The sequence below is a fragment of the Phlebotomus papatasi genome, chromosome 3, assembly GCF_024763615.1.
Source record: "Phlebotomus papatasi isolate M1 chromosome 3, Ppap_2.1, whole genome shotgun sequence".
Lineage (NCBI taxonomy): Eukaryota > Metazoa > Arthropoda > Insecta > Diptera > Psychodidae > Phlebotomus > Phlebotomus papatasi.
The window spans coordinates 18,540,914-18,561,216 of NC_077224.1; the positions used below are offsets into that span (position 1 = coordinate 18,540,914).

At 32.8% G+C, this 20,303-nt stretch overlaps 1 protein-coding gene across 3 annotated transcripts in view; it reads right to left on the bottom strand.

Annotated features, from left to right (window-relative positions):
• Window positions 1-20,303, bottom strand: part of LOC129806809 (tyrosine-protein phosphatase Lar) — a 284,034-nt gene that overhangs the window by 110,107 nt on the left and 153,624 nt on the right. For all 3 annotated transcript variants that reach the window (XM_055855583.1, XM_055855585.1, XM_055855584.1), the window contains 3 exons: window positions 13,951-13,992; window positions 13,135-13,266; window positions 12,865-13,023 (listed from right to left, as the gene is read on the bottom strand). In XM_055855583.1, the coding sequence (XP_055711558.1) occupies window positions 12,865-13,023; window positions 13,135-13,266; window positions 13,951-13,992 (333 nt within the window). The remainder of the gene's footprint in view (window positions 1-12,864; window positions 13,024-13,134; window positions 13,267-13,950; window positions 13,993-20,303) is intronic.

Below are 20,303 nucleotides of genomic sequence, written 5' to 3' on the forward strand. Positions count from 1 at the left end.
CATTGCCAGAGCGGTATAGAATACCCCTCCTGGAGATATTCTACCTAATAAATTCCTAAATTCAAAAAAATTCTATCTCTAGTTCCACAAGAGCAGAAATAGTATCAAGTTCTGATATTTCCTCCCTTTAAGCTTTACTCTAACTTTACTGGATTTTCAATACACTAAAGATTTTCTACACATCTTGGTCTAGAATTCTAGACCCAACTGGAAGGATTTTAGGAGTTCAACTGTCACCAACTGAAGTTATCTCATAGAGTGTGCAAGTGCATCACCTAGTCCACTGAGAGAAATCAGAAAAAGTTAAAATAACATTCCAGAAATGTTTATTTTACCCTTCAGTATTGATCCGAAAACGGTGTAAATATTACCCTTTTTAGGAGTATTAGGGGTTAAAGTTACCCCTTTTCATATTAATTTTACCCTTAAAAAGTGTTAAAGTTATGAGGAAAAAATGTTAATCGCACCCCCGTTTTTATCACAGTATCTGTAGGGGAAACTGGGGCACCACCAAACACGGGGTACCACCAAACACTGCGATTTTTTAATCGGATATTCGACTTCCGAGGATAAGACCTATAGGAATTTATAGGCACTATAGGGATACTTGTCCACTGAAGGAATGGTCGAGATAGTCCAAGTAGTTTAGAAATAAAAATTACTGTTTGGTGGTACCCCATGTTTGGTGGTGCCCCAGTTTCCCCTATAGGTATTTGGACAACTACTTAAAAAATGCTTAGCCGAAAGTCCTTAATTAAGTTCTTAGTGATAACACTTTTTATGTCCTTAATGCTAACTATTTAATTAAGGGCTTTTACCATGATTTAAGTGCTTAGTTTTAAGACTGAGTTATGCCATATTAGTTTCGTTATTAGCCAAACTAAAGCGCTAAAGTTTATATTATATTATTTCGCGACCGAGAAAAAGCAAGAAAAACACATAATATATATATTATATAAAAGTAACCTTTACGCTGATCGTAATCCTTTGGGAAGTACAGAAGAGTTTTAAGAGACAAATTGTTGATTGAATCGAACGTTATCGTATCTGCATTTCTTTTGTGTCAGCATTTAATGCAAAAGGCGACGCGTCGCGACGCGACGTTTGTATTGTCGTTTTCACTAAGAAACAAGTTATATCACTCTTATCAAACCCCCTACAAAATTACTAATTTTATCGCATAGTGTTGTAGTCCTTGCTGTGTAATGTAGAAATGACCAACACTTCAGTTACTTCTATAAATATTTTTTAGAATATTCCGAAATGAATTATGCAACAATTTTAATCGATCCTAAGCCGGTACACCGTAAAACAAACATTGCAGAAATGGGTAGAGTTCACTAAATATTCAAATTCTTATCACTTCGAGCACTATGCGAATCTTTTATGCTATTATTCTCTTTTCTTTTTTTTTTTGTTTCAACACACCCTTAGCAAACTTATAGAGGGATTGCTCCTCGCGAAAAAAACAAGATGAGCACATATGGATGTGTTTTGAGGGCTTTTGGTGAGAATCGAAAAGGAGAACTTTGAGATTCCTCCCACAAGGAGGGTACTTGGGGTAAACATATCAGAAATGGTCTGTATTGAGCCATAGAGACATGGCTAAATGCTGTGTAAAATCATGACTATGTAATTTTTCTTCGCTTTTGTATGGAAACAAACCACCGATCCATTCCATCCTCCCTTTTGGTGGAGGAGAAACTCATTCTAAGTTCTTCCATACTCCCACACACAAGTTCTCTCCTCCATGTCCCTTGCTTTTCTTTTTTTTTTATTATTCATTCCAACTCACCCGCCCCCATTCCCAAACACGGCATCACGGAGATACAATGATGAAAATATATACGTATACATATGTTAGGGATGGGGCTGATAGGGGTGAGATATAGAGAAATAACCCAAAAGGGTGGGTGTATTTTTTATACCATGTTTCTCGGACAGATTAATGTTTGTGCATGCACACGAAAGAACTAATGGAAAATTGGAAGGAGTAAAAGGCTTTTGCAATATAAAACAAAACTTTCAATAAGCGAAATTGTGTTTTTTCATTCTAAACTTTTTTTCTGTATCCAAACTCACCCCAGCAATATATTACTACCCGCCTCTCCTGCACTGAGAAAAATAAGGCAGTAACAATTTTACATAATTGGCTCAAATCAACTAAATTGTATTTGAAGAGTCACAAATCAAAAATTAAATAAATAAATCTTTCGTTCAAAGGCTTCTAGTCAAAATCGAAAAATACATTTTACTTTGTCAAACGATGAATTTCGAAAATAAAGAATCTCAGCTAATATTTCGAACACAGAACTTTCGCACATAAAAATATATTATAAACTGAACGCGGTACCAGACAAAATTCCAAAGCCCAAGATCCGGAAAGCCAAAATCCAAAACCCCGAATGGGTCAAAATACCGAAAGTCAAAATCCTGAATGCCAAAACACCAAAAGACAAGATCCCGAAAAACCAAAATCCCGAAAGAGCTAAAATCCCAAATTTTTAAAAGTGTCATAGCTGGTCCTACACTCGCGATTGCACCCCCGTTTGTTAATCTACACTTTATCCTCGGTATAATTTCGCTTTTTCCAGAATTTTGACCATTTGGAATTTTGACTTTCGGGATTTCGACCTATTCTGGATTTTGTGTTTTCCGAATTTTTGCGTTCAGAATTTCGGCTTTACGGATCTTGGATGGCATCGCTTACAACTTATAATACATTTTGGTTTGTAAAAGTTCCATGTTCGAAATATTAGCTGAGATTCTTTATTTTCGGAATTCGTTATTCGACAAGGTAAGATGTTTTATTTTCTAAAAAGATTTTAATTTTAAAATGAAACACTTATTGGCAATAAAATTTTGCCCACTAAAAGATAATTTAAGGTAGTAGAAAATCTGAGATTCCAACCAGATATAAGATTTCCATCAGCAAATAACGTAGATAAAGATACATAAAACTTGTGTTCAATTTGTCTACTTTGTGAATATGATCACTACTGTCCATTTTATTCTAATAAACACTTCCAAGTCTCGCTTCTTTAAAACGTTTCGTAATGAAATAGAAAGACTACTACATTTTCCATTTTATCCGATACACATTCAGGGAGATTATAACAGATTCCATAGAAAGTTCATGATTTTATCTGTGGCATGAATCATTATGGAAGATTTTTCGAAACTCATTGATCCATGGGATAGTCTGGTACATTTCGAAATATTTCGATTTGAATGGACTTTTAAGCGAAATTTATAGGGGGAACTTTTGTTTCGAAATTATTCTTTCGAAATAAAACTAACTCTCTGAAATTTCTCTCGACCATTACGTATCTTCTTTTCGAAAGATCAATCCAATATTTTTTTTTATAATTGATAAATATAATATGGTGTTAGTGCAATTTTTTTAAAGACTTTACATGCTTTTTACCCAGAATATCTTTAAAAAAATTCCCGGTGTTACAGTAAGTTAATTGTTAATTTAATTTTATTTTCGTTTTATTGGATTGCCTAGAAATATTGCACTACCTAATTGAAGTACAGTAGAGTTCATTAATTTGAACATTTGGGGGGTATAAGTGACATTTCCCACTCCTCAAATTTAAACAATATTAAAAACGTAACGGAATTGATGTGAAATGCACTTTCCTTAAAATAAAGTGAAATAACTTTAGAGAATATATCAAAATAATTTTGTTGTTCAATAAATGGAATTTGTTATGGGAGTTAATATAATACCATAAGATTGAAGAAACGCCAGTAAAATATGGTTCTAATTCAGACTCCATGCAAAATTTTCTTGGCATAACCTCAAATTCTATATTTTGAATTCAACTGTCGTTCAATTTTGAGGAACTCTACTGTACTTTTTTCCAGGGAGTAAACAGGTTTGTCACTTACGATTCCCTCTAGCTTCCAATTAGCCGAAAATCTAAACTAATCGGCAACGATCACCCGATCAGAGGGATTGATCGGCGCCGATTAGCCGATCTGTCACTAACGGTCTACATTCTGACCCTACATGTTTCCCCTGATATTTTTTTTACAATTTAGACACAAAAGAGAATATATCCAGGCTAATTTATACAAATTAGCCAGACATCTGATAAATTTAACCCAGAAATACCTAAGTAAACTGATCATATAAAAAGGCAAATAAATTTCTCTCAGTGTACTCATGGATATTACATCAATGTGTATGTTTTTTTTTCAACATATCCATAATAGGAGTATCCTATTATTCAAAGCCCTCTGATAAAACACTTTAAAATCCACAACTGAGGTGAGTTTACAAAAAAAAAAAGAAAAACTCCCATTCTCCCGTTTCGCACAAATTCAATCCACTCAGCAAATGGTCAACAACTGAAAAATTTTCCAAGAATAATGACAATGCCTTTCCAATTTACTTACCGCAGTCACATTTCAGTAGCTGCGGTATCATAATCCCATTTTTACCTTATTGGCTTCTAACACTGACACCTTCGTGCTTCTATAAATTTTTAAATAACCCCTCCCCCCGTAGTCCCATTCCTCTGCAATCACCAAACCATCCCAAGAAGATGAAAAAGGCACTTGAGCTCAAAGGTATAGTAAATGTGATCACCAGCATTATCGGGCTTTTGTTCACCTGAGCTCGTCTTATTTATCTAAAAGCATTCTAAAATACATCCCCAAACTCCTCCCCCTTCAACCTCGACACTTGAACACCTCTCTTGCTCTCCTGCAACCCCACAAATTTTCCTCCTGTCTAATCTATAAAATTACAGAATTTTCGATTTCGCAAGTACTCTCTCTTCTAAGTACCTAACATAACACACTACAAATTATTGGTTAAGTTCGTAACACCCCTAATAGACAAGATAAAATTGTTATTCTACAACTACCAGCAAAATATTTAGAAAATATATGTTAGATATCTGCATGAAATACAGCATCAATACGGATAACCACTTTTCACATGATTGCACTCCAAATATCTCATTTCGCCGCATGAATATTATTTCGAAACTTTGAGTATTTGATCTATTACTATGGTTAAATATTTGCCAAGAAACTTACAAATAGTTCCACATTGATTGCATCTAGAACACTACTATTCCTCAAATTTCATCTTGCTGCCTTAATTAATGCTTGTTAGATCCCTTTCGTCTTTTGTACTGGAAAAATATGGTCTGGTGAATAACTTAACCCTTTTGAAGTCCGTAGGAATTTTTTTTGGGACACCGGTATTCCAATCGTCCTTTAATAGTTAACCTAATTTGTTCTAACCGTTTAAGAACGAATGGGACACCGGTGTCCCAAAAAAAATTTTCGGACTATTTGTAGGACAAAATAATTTTCTATAGTCAAAAACAAAATGTTTTTGGGACACCGGTGTCCCGTTCGTCCATAAAGGGGCAATTGTCAATTTCGACCCTTCTTTTGACATCTTTCAAAAGTCAGATTTTTACGGTTTTGTTTACTTACGGATAGTCTACATTCCTTCATTAAATGATAAACTAAATTTATGCATACGTTCATAATAATAATAATAATAACAATAATAATAATAATAATGGTGGCACAACGTTCCATAGAGGAACTAGGCCTTCCCACAAGGAGAGTTCGGGACATCCATTATTTTTTTTCACGGATGGGGTTGTCAATCCTGGATGCAATTCGAACATCTTTAACGCTAGAAAAATTCCTGGTGACCTAAAGGGAATCGAACCCGGGACACTTGCATCAAAGAGCGAGTGCTCTACTACTCCGTTTAAGAACGAATGGGACACCGGTGTCCCAAAAATAAAACTAATTTTTCGGACTATTTAGAGGACAAAATAATTTTCTATAGTAAAAGAAATGTTTTTGGGACACCGGTGTCCCGTTCGTCCTTAACTCTTTCCGGACCGCAGCATATGCTGCAAGCCAATTTCACAATTTTTAATCACAAATATCTAAGCTCAGGAATTAATTGAGGTCCTACAAAACATATCTTACATTTGGACATCCTTATAGTTTGTAATCATCCACAAGAATCGGATTTTTATCAGTTCTGAATAATTAAAAAAAACATTGTTTTTCATAGAATATGCATATGCTTCTTTGGGTACTACAGTCCCAAAAGAGACGAAAGAGTTAAAGGGGTAAATTGTCAATTTTGACCCTTCTTCTGACACATTTCAAAAGTCACATTTTTATGGATGTGTTTAATTACGGATAGTATACATTCCTTCATTAAATGATAAACTAAATTTATGCATAAGTTCGGTACGTTAAATTCCAATGCTGACAGTTTGTGGCATTGCACTTGTTAAAGTTGTCCCAAAATTTCGCTGCGCACGAAGCGAATATTTGTGACGACTCTTCACAGTAAAATAACCCAAGTTGTGTTCTTTCAGCACAAAAAAAAAGAAATCATTTACTGAGGTTCGATTAGCCGTCAAAGGCTACACAGAATTCCCCGTCACATGCCCTAAAAGTTTTTTGGGACAGTTTGAATGCAATATAATTCGATATGAAAAATCATACTGGTTTAGGCACTTACATCGAGAAAATTAAAATAAATCTCAATCTATTTTACATTGCAGCACTAGCCCTTTTTTAACTTCCTTCATATCAACGACAAATCGAATTGTCAAACTTGTCCTTAAAAACTTGAAGCTAGAGAATGGGTATTCGGAGCAGCATTTGAAGTTCAATCTAACCTCATTTTAAGAAGAAAAAAGACCCAAAAAAGCTAGAAAGGAAAGAGCACGAACAAAGCCTTAGTTCCTTTTTTTCAAATATTGCAAAAAACGAAATTATTATGATATTTGACTAATATTGTGATATGAAACAGTCAGAAAGAATTTTGATACTAATTGTCAATAATTTAGCTAAGATCTTGCACTCTAAAGATCCATTTGGAAGTTTAGAATAATATTTCTATCTTTCTAACCTCACAAAAACGTCACGATGCGAACAATTTAAATCAATCTACACGTTACTATTTATGTAGCTGCATTCACATTGTCCCACTACTGTCCAAAAAAAAATAGAGTGCGCAAAAGGATATCGGAATAGCATTTGACGTTCAACTTAACCTCATTTTTGGATTCTTTTGACTTTTAAAGACACCGAAACCAGAAACGGTTGCCGTAAACATGGGGAGGGAAAAGTGCCCGTGCTTTACACGGTCCCAAGCATCATATTGACAAAATTTTTCCTACGTTTTTCAATAAAGGTTTTAAAAACTAGGGGACAATTCCTAGTTTTTAAAATATATTGCAGAGTCACATTTATTCAGAAACATAGGAAAAAATATAGTCATTACGAAGCTTGGGACCGTGTAAAGCATGGGCACTTTCCCCTATTTACAAGATTTGCAGTAATCAGATAGAATTTGTGATACTAGATTGACACTAATTATTCTTCGGCGGTGGTAGCCATAATCCCGAATTGCAAAATCCTGAAAGGGACAAAATTATATAGAGGAAAATGTTTAGAATAAATTCCCAAGGCACAGAAAATTTCCCTTTGCCTTCAGTAAGCGGGGGTGCAATCGCGAGTGTAGCTATGACATGTTTAAGATTTTGGGATTTTAGTTCTTTCGGGATTTTGGCCCATTCGGGATTTTGGCTTTCGGGATTTTGGCGTTCGGGATTTTGGCTTTCGGAATTTTGACCGAGATCCATTCTACGGATATACTGGATGAAGATAAAAATTCTGTTTAGAAATTGTGAGGAATATTTCTAACCTCAGAAAAAAATTTTTCATCCAAAGATCTAAATGTAAATTACGTCTACTGATGCTATTTATTTTACCAAATTGGACTGAAATTGTACTGTCCAAAAATTCTAAATTGGGGTTAGAAATACTTTTTAAAGCTCTCCAATTGGTCCAATAGGCAGCTTCTGTACAAGAATTAGGGCTACATTAATTTTCAAGTGTTTCTCTAGGCTTCTTTTCGAACAATCAGAAATTTTTGGGACGAATGGGACAGATTGAATCTAATATCTCAACTTCTTACATCTTACAATCTTAACTTACATCTCAGTGCATTGATTGAAACAGAATTATAACAGGTTGCCTTTTTGAGGTTAGGACCATTGTTTTGATATTGTGGATAGTGTTCATCTATCTATCTGTGCACTGTCTCAAAATGAGCATGATCAAATATTTGCCGGATGTAAATCAAAGGGAGAGAAGATTCATGAAAAAGAATATGGAAGATGTGTTTTAAAGCTAATCCTGCCTTCTAGAACGTCTTTTCCACTTCGTGTATCTTTTTGATTATTTAAAAAGGAAGGTTGTTTTCGTCCTTTAATCAGATTTTAAGATTAACACTTTTCTGTAATTTCCACAATTTTTTTTACAGAGTTACAGGGATTTTCTAAAAGAAAAATTTGTTGCGTTCGGGAGTATGTCTTCTCGGTAAATTTGACAGCATTGAAACCCCTAAACTGTGACCAAAAAACCTTTTAAATGAACTTTTTTTATTTTTGTGACAATTTGGGACAGAGTGGATTCAATTCAATTCGATACGTGAGGTTATTTCCGATTATGGCTATTGCATTTTACGATATAATTCGCCAGAATTTGGATAATCCTGAAATATTTTCATTGAATTTTGAGTAGATTTCAAGATATTTGAGGTTAAGTTATCTGTGTTAACCCATAAATCATAAGCGATATAACTACCACGCCTAAACAACTACCAAATATTGCCTATTTATTTTTACATAAAGTTATTATCCGATTTTGATATTTTTTTTCAAAAGGTTTACAAATCTTTTGCATTTTATTTTACATGCAAATGACGCTATTTTATCCTGATTTTGCTTAATGAAAACATTTGGACAAAAGAGAAAAATGCAAAATTTCGGAATTTATGTAATTAAATCTCCTTGGGTATGTTAATTACGTGACATAGAAATTCATTGCTAAACTCTGGGAAATTTTGCATATGAATTTTCCTCCCAAAAGGCAAACTCTACAAGAACTTTGCATCCAACGCTGAGAGACCAATAACATTGAGAATTATACGAATTATATTTTGTGCAACAAGCAAAATGTCCAGAAGAACAATTATGGATTGTAAGGTGCTTGGAAATCTTTTGGGGTGTATTAACACTCTTGTTCTTGTGGACATCTAATTAAATTCACCACCTTAAGTTTTGATTTAATCAACATAGATTTTCAATAGATTGAAGTATATTGAATGACGATATGACTGTATTATGTTTACATACAACATCTTTGGGGACTATAGGGATGGGAATTGACTTAATGAATATTGCACTTACATTAATTCACACATTCCAAGATTACTATCAAGTCAAAAGGTATACCTATGCATTTAGGATATTACTAGAGAGAGTGCAAAGAGACTCATAGATATCTCTCTTAACTTCTCTGTCGATCAATCACTGGGATTGCTTGCTTTCCAATTGTCAGTACATGTAAGACATGTTACAATGTTCAGCAACAATAAACAAATGACAATATCGGGAAAATTAGGGATTTTGCGGTTACAGTATCTGCTGTTGAAAAGTTGAATTTGCTGCCATTCACATTCTATTTGTTAGACTGTCAGTGTGAATAGACATAAAATTGTCTAAGATATAAAACTTTTAAGAGTCAATTGAAAATTTATTGATTGCAACTTGTTACTTTCATTTGAAAAAGTATCGTTCAGTCAAGGAGAAACAGTACGACTTTTTACGATTTTGCTTACATTTGATACAATTAAGCAAATAAATTAAAACACAGAACGTTTTACTGACGAAATTATTACCTTAAGATTACTATATAGGGTAACCATACCAAATTTCGACATATTTGATTGCAAGCGCCAATATCTCAAGCTATAAATGTAACATATTTTTAATACAAATTGATTTAATTTTTATTTAAGGAGTGTTGCTTGGAACCTTGTAGATAGTTTATCGTCATTGCTTTCTCTAAAATCAATCTTAATACATTTTAAAATGAATAAAAATTTAGACATAGCTTGAGTATTATTTCGGCCACCTTGATTCTCATTGTTCTTTACCCTTCTGGATTTCTTCCAAATCTTTTCCACATTATGTCGTTCGGCGAATAAAAATATGCAAAAGCCAAAAATTCATGGAAATTTGAGAAAAAAAAGAAGTGTCCGAAATTGCAAGCTGGCCGAAATTTGGTTGTTACTCTAAGTTTCTTTAAGTAAAATTTTCGAAATAATGACAATATTAATTGCCCGAACTTATCTTTATTAAATAATGATAAATTAAATGATGTATTAAATAAATTTCTACATTTTGACAAAAGTGTCAATAGTGGTTCCCTGTCGAAGAGGTATTCCTTCGACCCTAATTGAGATTTTATTTATTGAAAAGACCCTCTTCTTAAATAATTTTTAACTTCAAATTGGTTTTATAATAATTTGTGAACAAATTTAAAACGACATTAATCTTACATGCACTCAAAAAAACTTTCAAAAAAATATAAAACAGAGCTCATTCTAGGGAGTTCCAGCAGCTAGAAAAGCCTCGGACGATTTGTCATCCCTCTTTTTTTGAGTAGTCTTGATACAATTATTTTGCCTGAGCAACGTCACAATTCAGGTATAATAACGTGATATTGAAGTCAGAAAATAGTTACGAAATTCTTTAAATGACATGGAAATAACTATAATAATTTTGTTTTGCTGACGTAAATTTTACGTCGAAAAGTCTATGTCTTTGAAGTCAGATATTCGTAAGGTAATGGTAATTTATATTCTCTACAATAACAGTGTTTATATCAGGGACCCATCAAGCCTAATAAAAAGTGAAGCTATTTTTCATTTTCGCTTGTAAAAATTTTGCAGCTATTGCACCGCGACTTAAACAAATTTACTCGTAGTTCTTGTATTATTTCGGCGAGCATCATGAAATATGTATTTCTAGATAGCTTTTAATGCACGATTTCGAAATATATTAGACTGATAAGTCAATTCTCTTTAGGAAAACACTTGCCAATAGTCTTCAGTGCCTCTGCAAAAACGTATGGAAAAATGAATGTCGAGAGGCCCCTGGTTTATATCTTACATATCAATGAACTTCTTGCGTTTTATTAGCGTGAATACCTCAAGACAATTACCTGTTCTCAAAAAAAAGTTACTAATATATATTTTTAAGGTGTCAGAATTCAAGGGGATAGGGTCAATCGAACTCATCTTAGTGATCTGCAAATAACGTTCTCTTGGCATAATTTTTACAATTCAGTAAAATAGTTTTAATTTCGTTTTACTTACGTCAATTTTACCTCTAGAAAATTACTTTTCCTCAAATAAACTTTACGAAATAGACACAGTATTTTTTGAGCAGTTCTGATTGCTTAGTTTAATTAACATCACACTAAACTCAGTTAAAATAAGGTATATTTATATTACTGACGTCGGTAATACGTTTTCTTGTCAAAATTTAAATAATACAGCAACATTTTGTTATTTTTGTTTTACTAATGTAAATTTCACTGCGAGAAATTTATCTGTCCTATAGAAAAAAAAATTGTAAAATTGTTCGTAGATGATTGAAAATTCTTACTGGGGACTTACGAAATGCTCGTAAATAGTATAACCCAGAAAAAGTTCATAAATGTTTGTATTTTTTCACAAACATTGTTCGTTTCTGCGTTTTTTCCATGAAGAAAAGGACCATTGAGACTCATTTTGTGTTAAAATTTTGCCACTTTCTTTTTAAGAAGTGAAAACACGGGATTTTGACCTTTGATCTTCTCCTCCTTTATTCCTTTATTTGGCAAGGAATAAAGGAGAAGAAGATCAATGGTCAAAATCCCGTGTTTTTACTTATTAAAAACTATTTCATTGGCCGAAAATCATCATATTTTGCCACTTTCGTTTCAATGACGCAAATTTTACCTTCAGTAAAGTACGTAAGTTCTCTAAGCAAAAGTTTCGAAATTATGACTTTTTATGGTGATTCTGATGTAATGAGTGATGTTTTCTTGATTTTATTGAGAGAAACGCTTTAAGGCTCGCACACACTCTTGCTTGGAACACTTCAAATTTTTCGCCATATTTTCTTTAAGAATCTGACATATTCAGATAGAATTATAGATGCATTAAAGGAATATGGAAAAAACATACAGTGCTCGAAGCCAGAGTTTGTGCGAAGCCTGAAAGCCTTCCCCTATGCATTGCAGCACAATTTTGCCACTTTGGTCACTATTACAATTCCACGACGTTGTTTCGACGTAAATAATCCCTTATAGAGCCCAAACAAAAGTAGATTTTGATTCTCCAATAGTGTCTTGGAAAAAAGAACTCTATTTGCACAAAAAGTCGTTGATGTTCGAAGAATTTAAATTCAATTTCGAATTTTTATACTAAGTTTTCGAACAGGGTGGGGAAAATTTATCACACATCACACTTAAAAGCTGGCAAAAGAGTTACTCAGTGATTACGGAGTAATTAAATACTAGAGCAAGAACAGTAAACGTCGTTGTTCTGTTTTTTTTTTCCTCACAAATAATGTGAAGACCGTCACATTTTGACACTTTAGCACTTCGAAATTCAAAAAACGAGCCACCTTGCGGAATTATCATGAAGTAAGGAAGTCTCTTTTTTGAATCTTCAAATAGATTTTCGAAAATTTCAAGATCTAGGGTAAAGTGATATAATTTGGATTTAGTGTTACAAGTTGGACAATTCGCCGGTACAAGTTGGACATGGCTTTTTTCTTGATAAATACAGTACAAAATTTTATCAGTACTAAAAGTTCTAAATTTATCAAGACAAAAAGCCCTGTCCAAATTGTACCATTGCGTCCAACTTGTACCACTGTCCAACTTGTATCACTTTACCCTACTTCTGTACGGAAAGATAATGTAGAAATGTGTTTAAAGATCATTGTCACTTACCTTCGTAGACAGTGAGAGTGGCTTCAGCTGAAACGGCATCACCAACCCCATTCTCAGCCACACATTCGTACGGTGCATCATCCCGACCAGCTCGTACAGGTTCAATCCGCAAAATCGAAACACCATGTGCCTCAATTACAGAATATCGGCTCTGGGTTCCTGCAGAAAGACATAACACAAGAAAAAAAAGAGAGAACATATGGCCATGAAGCATTGCCTTTGGGTGACACCAAAGAGTTGGGTATATAGAATGCTGATTGGGGAACATACCGGAAACTTTCTTTCCATTTTTTCGCCATATAATCGTCGGTTGAGGATCACCTCGTGCTGCACAGAAAAAGCTCGCTACACCACCCACACGAACACCCTGATTTGATGGCTTCTTGTCAATCTCCGGAGGATCTGTCCAGTGATTTTTTTTTTCGGCGAAACGGGCAATGGATGGAGTATCGGAGAGCAAAAAAGAAAAACAAAAAGATAAAAGGGGTGGTTATTTCAGTGAATATTAAAACGCTAGGGCTTTTGTATGCTAAGATATGGGACGTACGGAGGAGTGAAATGCGAGAAAATCTCTCTTCCGCTTTAGGGCAAAATTTTCACTGTCTCATGTAAATCCCCCACAACTATAATCCTATCAAATGTTGAATATTTGTGGGATTCTTCTTAATCCTAATTAGAAGTCAACAAGAGATTCAAATTGAATATGAGGAGGGCAGGAATCCCGGTATATGTTTTGGAGGGGAAGTTTAATTTTCGGGGAATATCCGGTGTGGGCGATATTCACTGTACCAAGGGAGGAAGGTGTGAAAAAGTGATGAGGAAATTTACAGAATTTCCATCACCTCTTCATCCCAATCCCCACCTCGCGTGGCACCACCCTCCTCCCCAAAAAAGCATTGGATTTCAAAAGAGAATCACACACAACCACCAGAGCTTTAAACCTTTATGGATGGGGAAACATTTCTAACATATTCTCCTCCAGAGTACCAACAGCTTGTCTGGCTTCTGGCATGTGTGAAGGAGTGAATATTTGCAAGGATATATAGAGAGAAGACCTCCTGAAACATAAATATTTTCTTAACTTACGTGTCAGGTATTGGATGAATGGAAAATCCGAGAAATTTCCATCTGTAACATATCTCCATGTAATATACACATCACGACAGATTCCTTCTTTTTTTTTGCTTTTATTACCCCCGTCAAGAATATATTCTTTTAGGGGTAAATTTCACACAAGATTTATCATCACACACCATATTTATTGTTAAAATATTTTTGGCCTTTTCATTTCATCGATATTTAATTTATGTTTGGGAATTATGATTGAGTGGGATGTTTTGGGATATATTTTGGGATATTTTTAGGGTAGAAACATTCTCAAAAGATCCTATCTTCATTCATTACCAATTGTTCTTTTTTTCAACCCTTATAACCTAAAATTGTCCATTGCGATTCAAAAGGTTATGTTGCATAGAGAGACTGGTCAATTTTCAAATGTAGGCCCCTCTTAGCACGGGCTAGGTAAGGTCAAAAGGCAAAAAACGATCTGTAAAATATTCAAAATGGACTGTAAAAATTAAAAATGAGCAGTGAAATTTGTAATTATGGTCAGTAAAAAACGTAAATTTTTACAAAATGGGTCTTATTTATATATTTAACATTAAAATAGCTCTTTATTTTTCCTTTGCCAAAATTTGGACGATAATATCATTGTTTCAATTTTTTGTTACTGCTCAATTTTAACTTTTTACTGCTCATTTATACAATGCCAGGTCAAAAAGAGTTAAATCAAGAAAGGTACGAAGCATTGTGCACAATTAATATGCAGAATGCATACAACTTCCGCAGTGTCATGTGAAACTTCTTCAGTACTTTTAAAAGTAAGATGAAAAATTATCAAAATCTACAGATTATGGTCGGAAATTTTAATCCCTTCCTTCTCATTTTTTGGGATATTCTAATTCCATCAAGTGATTCTTATGATGTTGTCACACAATACTTAAAAAGAAGCCAAATAAAGGTTCAATAACACCATACACAGAGACAAGTATCTTGTAAAATTGTTGGTAAATGTTTGTAAAATCCTACTGGGGACTTACGAAATGTTTGTAAATCGAAAACCTACCATGAAGTTCGTGAAAGTTTGTAGGATTATTTTTTTTACAAACTTTGTTCGTAACATGATTACTTAATAAGTCTTCTTGTTCTTATACAAACATATGTTTGCAAATGTTCGTAAAATTTAGTCCATTTGTTCGTAAAGTTTTGTCAAACAAACAAAAATGTAGTGTCAGCCATAAGTTTCTTGACAAAATATTGGAGAAACCAGGTGGAAAAAACGATAGAAAAAAATTATGAACAAAAAATACATAATTTTACTATTATTCCTCATCACTTTTATATGTGTAAATTGATCATTAAAATCTTTGGAAATGTGCAAATCCGTTATTTGTCCCTCAAATGATATAGCTTCAAAATATAACTGGTTTTAAGGAAGTTAGTTGCACGTATTTTACCATTTTGAGTGAGTTTTACAAATGTGTCAAGAAACTTTTGGACTATGAAAAGTGATTAATTTTGGGAAAATAATTATTGTTGATATGACAAAAATTAATTATTTTTTTTGAAATACATAAATAACATCTATGGATTACAGGCAATTCATTTGCGAAAAGAAAAATTTTAAAAAGTAATTTTATCCACCTGATTTCTCGAACATAGATTTTGTCAAGACTTGTCAAGAAACTTTTTACAAATGTTTGTAAAAGAACAAAAAATTGTTCGTTACAATTGACAAACATTTTTATTCTTTTACAAACATTTTTTCGTACATTTTTGATTGTCTAACATTTACGAACAAATGTGTGCAAAAAAAAAAAAACGAAGAATGCTCTACAAGTCATAACGTTATGAACAATGTTTTATGAAAAAACACAAACTTTTACGTACATTTTAATAAGTTATACGATTCACGACTATTTCATAAGCTCCAAGTGATAATTCACAAACACTTACCAACAATTTTACAAATGACTTCCCTTGTGTAGTTCAAGTAAAACGGTAATAGAATTTTATTTAAAAAAAATAGTGCTTTCATTTTGTATTGCATTTATTTGCCAACATTTTTCTATCTACCCAAGAAGCAATTTTTTCTTAATATAGTTTTGTAGAATTTCCTAAGTAAGGCATTATAGAACCAAAAATCCTTTTATTTGCTTATAACGTTCTTTGTTCCATCACTCAGATTACTAAAAGTAAAGTGGCGCACTCTTAAGGATCTTAAGAGCTTTATATTGGAACTTCAACAGAAAATTCTCACTTTAAGCCTTTTAAAAGTCCACTAAAAGACTTTTGTAACACATGGTTCTATAAGGCAGCTATTTTGCTTCTTGGGTATCCATTAACTTCCAATATACCAGGCGTCCACCGCCAGCTAAAAATTGGTGACCAGCCTCTAAAGCCAGTGTTCAGTGTTTGATTAGATAATAATTTGGCACAAACCGAGAAAAAAAGAACGCTAAAAAATGATGGAATTCACGAAAATGTTCAAATGCTCTTTAAAGTTTATTTTATCCAATGACTGATTGGAAACAATTACGCGGCGAAAATTGGAACAGCTGCGGCGAAAATGAGAACAGTCCTGTAGGGGAATTCTGTAACAGTGTAACAATGTCATGTGACAAAAGTAGTGTTTTTATGTGCTGAATTCAGCAAAATTATTTGAAAATGTGACTCATATCAATTATTGAGAAGTTCATAGAGCTGCTTGTACTGGTCATTCGATACTCACAGGTCTTTGGTATTCTCCCGCTCCCGAATTAGCCGCGAAAATTTGTCATATGACATTGTGATTTTGTTACAGAATTCCCCTACTGGATTGTCAAAACTGTGAGTACAAACTTCAATTTGAAGCAAACTTCTCCAAATAATTTGTTATTTTCAAATTAATTCAGGATATATTTACCAAAGTAATAGAATCATTTTTTTTGTCTAGGAATGCATTAACAAAATGTTGATAATATTTAAGGGGTTACGTGGGTCAAGGAGTCTAAAAAACAACATATTTTCTTCAAATATATTTTTCCATAAAAAAAAAGAAATATTTAATTCAATCTATTCAGTATAAACATAAAAGTCTAACATTTAAACAATATTTTCTGAAAAGTTCGTTTATAAATTTTAAAATTCAGAATTCAGCCATTGGGACATAATTTTCGGGACATGATTTTAGAAAAAAAACATACTTTTTTATAGTCACGATAATTCACAGAAGATTTATCAGAAGTTAAAAAAAATGTTTCCTCCTAGCAGATGAGTTAAAATTGTATTTCAACGAAGGATTATGTTTAATTTCTTTAATCAATTAAATGTAACCCCTTAATAGTTAGAGAATCTAATTAAATTATTTTCAATAATAAATATATTAAATTATTTTCAATTTTAATATAAGTCCTGCGGCTTATTCTAAAATTGCCCTTCAACTATCCTACCCATTGGATGCACTGTCTGGCCAAGCTTTCCCCAATTCGTAAGGAGATTAATAAACGCAAAAGTAAATTCCTCGAGTCTTTGCGGAATAGCTCTAACGTTACCATTAGTGGTTTAGCTCCTGCTCCGGGACAGCCATGTTGAATTTATAACTCATTTTTATTTCTTTTGTCACTTTTTTTTTTTTTTTTTTTAAATCTACTTAATTTCACTTGTGCCTTCAGCTTTTCCGCAACATCTTTCTTTCTTTGGAATTATTGAAGATTTTTTCTATTAGTTTTTACTTCTACCATGTAAATTTTCTTCCAGACAAGGTCATCATGTATTTCATATTAATTTTCTTTTGCTTTTCTATTATTGTATCCAAGGATGGGTACTCCGAATTTGACTCAACAGTTGTAAGAATTCATTTTCATCTCTGACTTGTGAAATATCTTTTACTATGTAACTGAGAGATTTGGTCAATAAATTATTTTCATTAAACATTTTTATTTTATCCAATGACAGATTGGGAACAATTGCACGGCGAAAATAGGAACAGATGCGCTGAATTTGAGAACAGTCGTGGCGAAAATTGGAACAGCAACGTCAAATTGGGAAAATTGGTAGTAAAGAATGTCGAAACTGTTATTTTAACTTGGAGAAAAGTATTCCAAATAATTCATTACTAAGCACTTTTCTCTCAAAGACTTATGAGAATATTTAAACAAATTCTGAAAGTTGGTTACCAATGCTAAGACGGCGATGGACTGTACCGTTAGTGCGCAAGTTTCGTAAGTTTTTTTTTTATTTCCAGAACTTAAAGATGGTCTTTACCGATCCGATCTACCATGTCTGATTGGTAAAAACCATCGTTAAGTTTCAAAGGCAGTTTGGTTTAAATAAATAAATAAATAAAAATAAATAAATAAAGTTCTAGAAGTAAAGAAAAGCTTACGAACATGGAGTGGTCAATCTTCAGAGGTCAGTTACTTTTCAATGCTTTCAATAAAATTATACTACAAAAGCACTTAATAATTCCAAATGAATAAATGCATATTTCATAGTCCAAAATAAATTTGTATTTTTTTAGGTTAGGTTTAAAATAACCTCGAATTGTCGTATTTGAAGTTACGTGACATTATTGTGGAATTTTCCTCAATGTTCAAACTTCATAAAGGATTTCAATATGGGAGATAAAATTTCCAACTTCTAAAAATTATGTAATTATTTATGGTATTCCTGAATATCAGTACGGAGACTGCAAAGTTAATTCGCAAATCTTGTTCACAATCTACGAAAATCGCATAGTTAAGTAGCTTTCTGACTTTTGCAACTGAAACCTTTTATCCAATTAATAAAATTCTTCAACTAATTTGCATTTTGGCAAATTTCTGAAGCGGAAGATAGCAAATCAATTTGATTTATGCAACAATATTTCTGCTTTTATATTTGAATCGTAATGGAGTTGCAAAGACTCACAAAATAACCATTTAATATAACTAAAAGTATATAATAAATAAAACTAGCGTACATATTTGATGGTGGTGTATAAAGATTGGTCGGACACATCATGATTTTCCAATATATTCCACAGGAAAATTTCTTATCGTATACATTCAAGAAAACTCAAGAGGTGGAAAATATTCATGGAAAATTTTCTTCTCAAATACCCACAAGAACATACCATTCTCAAAAGACAAATTTACCACAACAAATTGTACAAGTTTTCCCTGGTAAAAGTCCTTAAACACAATCAAGATATGATACTTCACCCCTATTTTATCATCTTCACCAATCACTACCCCCTATATCCTCTACCTTTTAACTCCTATCCCCCTCTTTTACCCTCACTCCCCTTTTTTATGCGTCCTTCAGCCCAAGCACTTTCAATTATAGTTGAGAAAATGTGTTCAGCATTAGTTAATTGTGTGGGAAAATAGAAATGTGTATTTGAGTACTCTACCAATAATTCATTCCTATATATAGAGCACTTTCCTTTCGGTATTTTCCTCAGATAATTGTACATCTTGTTGTATGCCAAAGTAGGATATTTCGTTGGAAATTCTACCAACTTGAATGACGTTCTTATTTTCATTTGATTTATCTGCACATATCGCACTTTTGCAATCAAAGGGACATACTGATATTCTTACTGTCATAATTCAAATCAGAAGTGTGAAATTTGTAAAAGTTTGTAAAAGGTTTGTTGTGAAAATGTTTTTCGTTTGTTAATTCAACAAACTTTTATTAAATATGATTTAAAAAATAACTTTACTTAGATTATTGCTAATTCGACAAAAAATACTATGTAAAAAATGTCAAGCGGACAAAAGGGCCTCATCAAAATTTTGTCAAAAGGATGTTGCTTATTAATTTGACAAACCTGTTTCTTATATTTTATATAGAAGAACATCCTTTGGCAAACTTTTCTTGTTAATTTGACGATATTTTGGTTTCAGAGTATATAGCCTTTTACAAATCCTTTATTAAGTACTTGGTGTTAAAGTTCATTCAATTGGACATATATGGGGCAAAATGTCATCTAAATTATTGAGAAATTTGGGTATCAAAATCATTGTAAATTTCACAAAAAGCGCTCCAATATAAAGAATCACGATAAAATAAAAGGAACTATAGCAAATTTGAACAAATTTGCTTTAAAATAAAACGTGGAAATTGTCAACAAAATTTTGCGACCTATTGAAAAAGACCCGATTGAGCGAGAGTCTACTGTATCATTAAATTTTCGCTACGCGGCACTAAGACGTGTCGCGAGGGAGAAGTATTAAAAAGAATTTAAAAAAAATAGAAAGTATATAGTCAGTAAAATATAAATATATAAAAACATGATCAGTAAAAAATAAAATGGTTAGTAAAAAATTCAAATTGATCAGAAAAATATTAAATTTGACAGTAAAGAATTAAAAGTGAGTAGTAAAATATTAAAAAAAACAGTAAAAATATTCGAT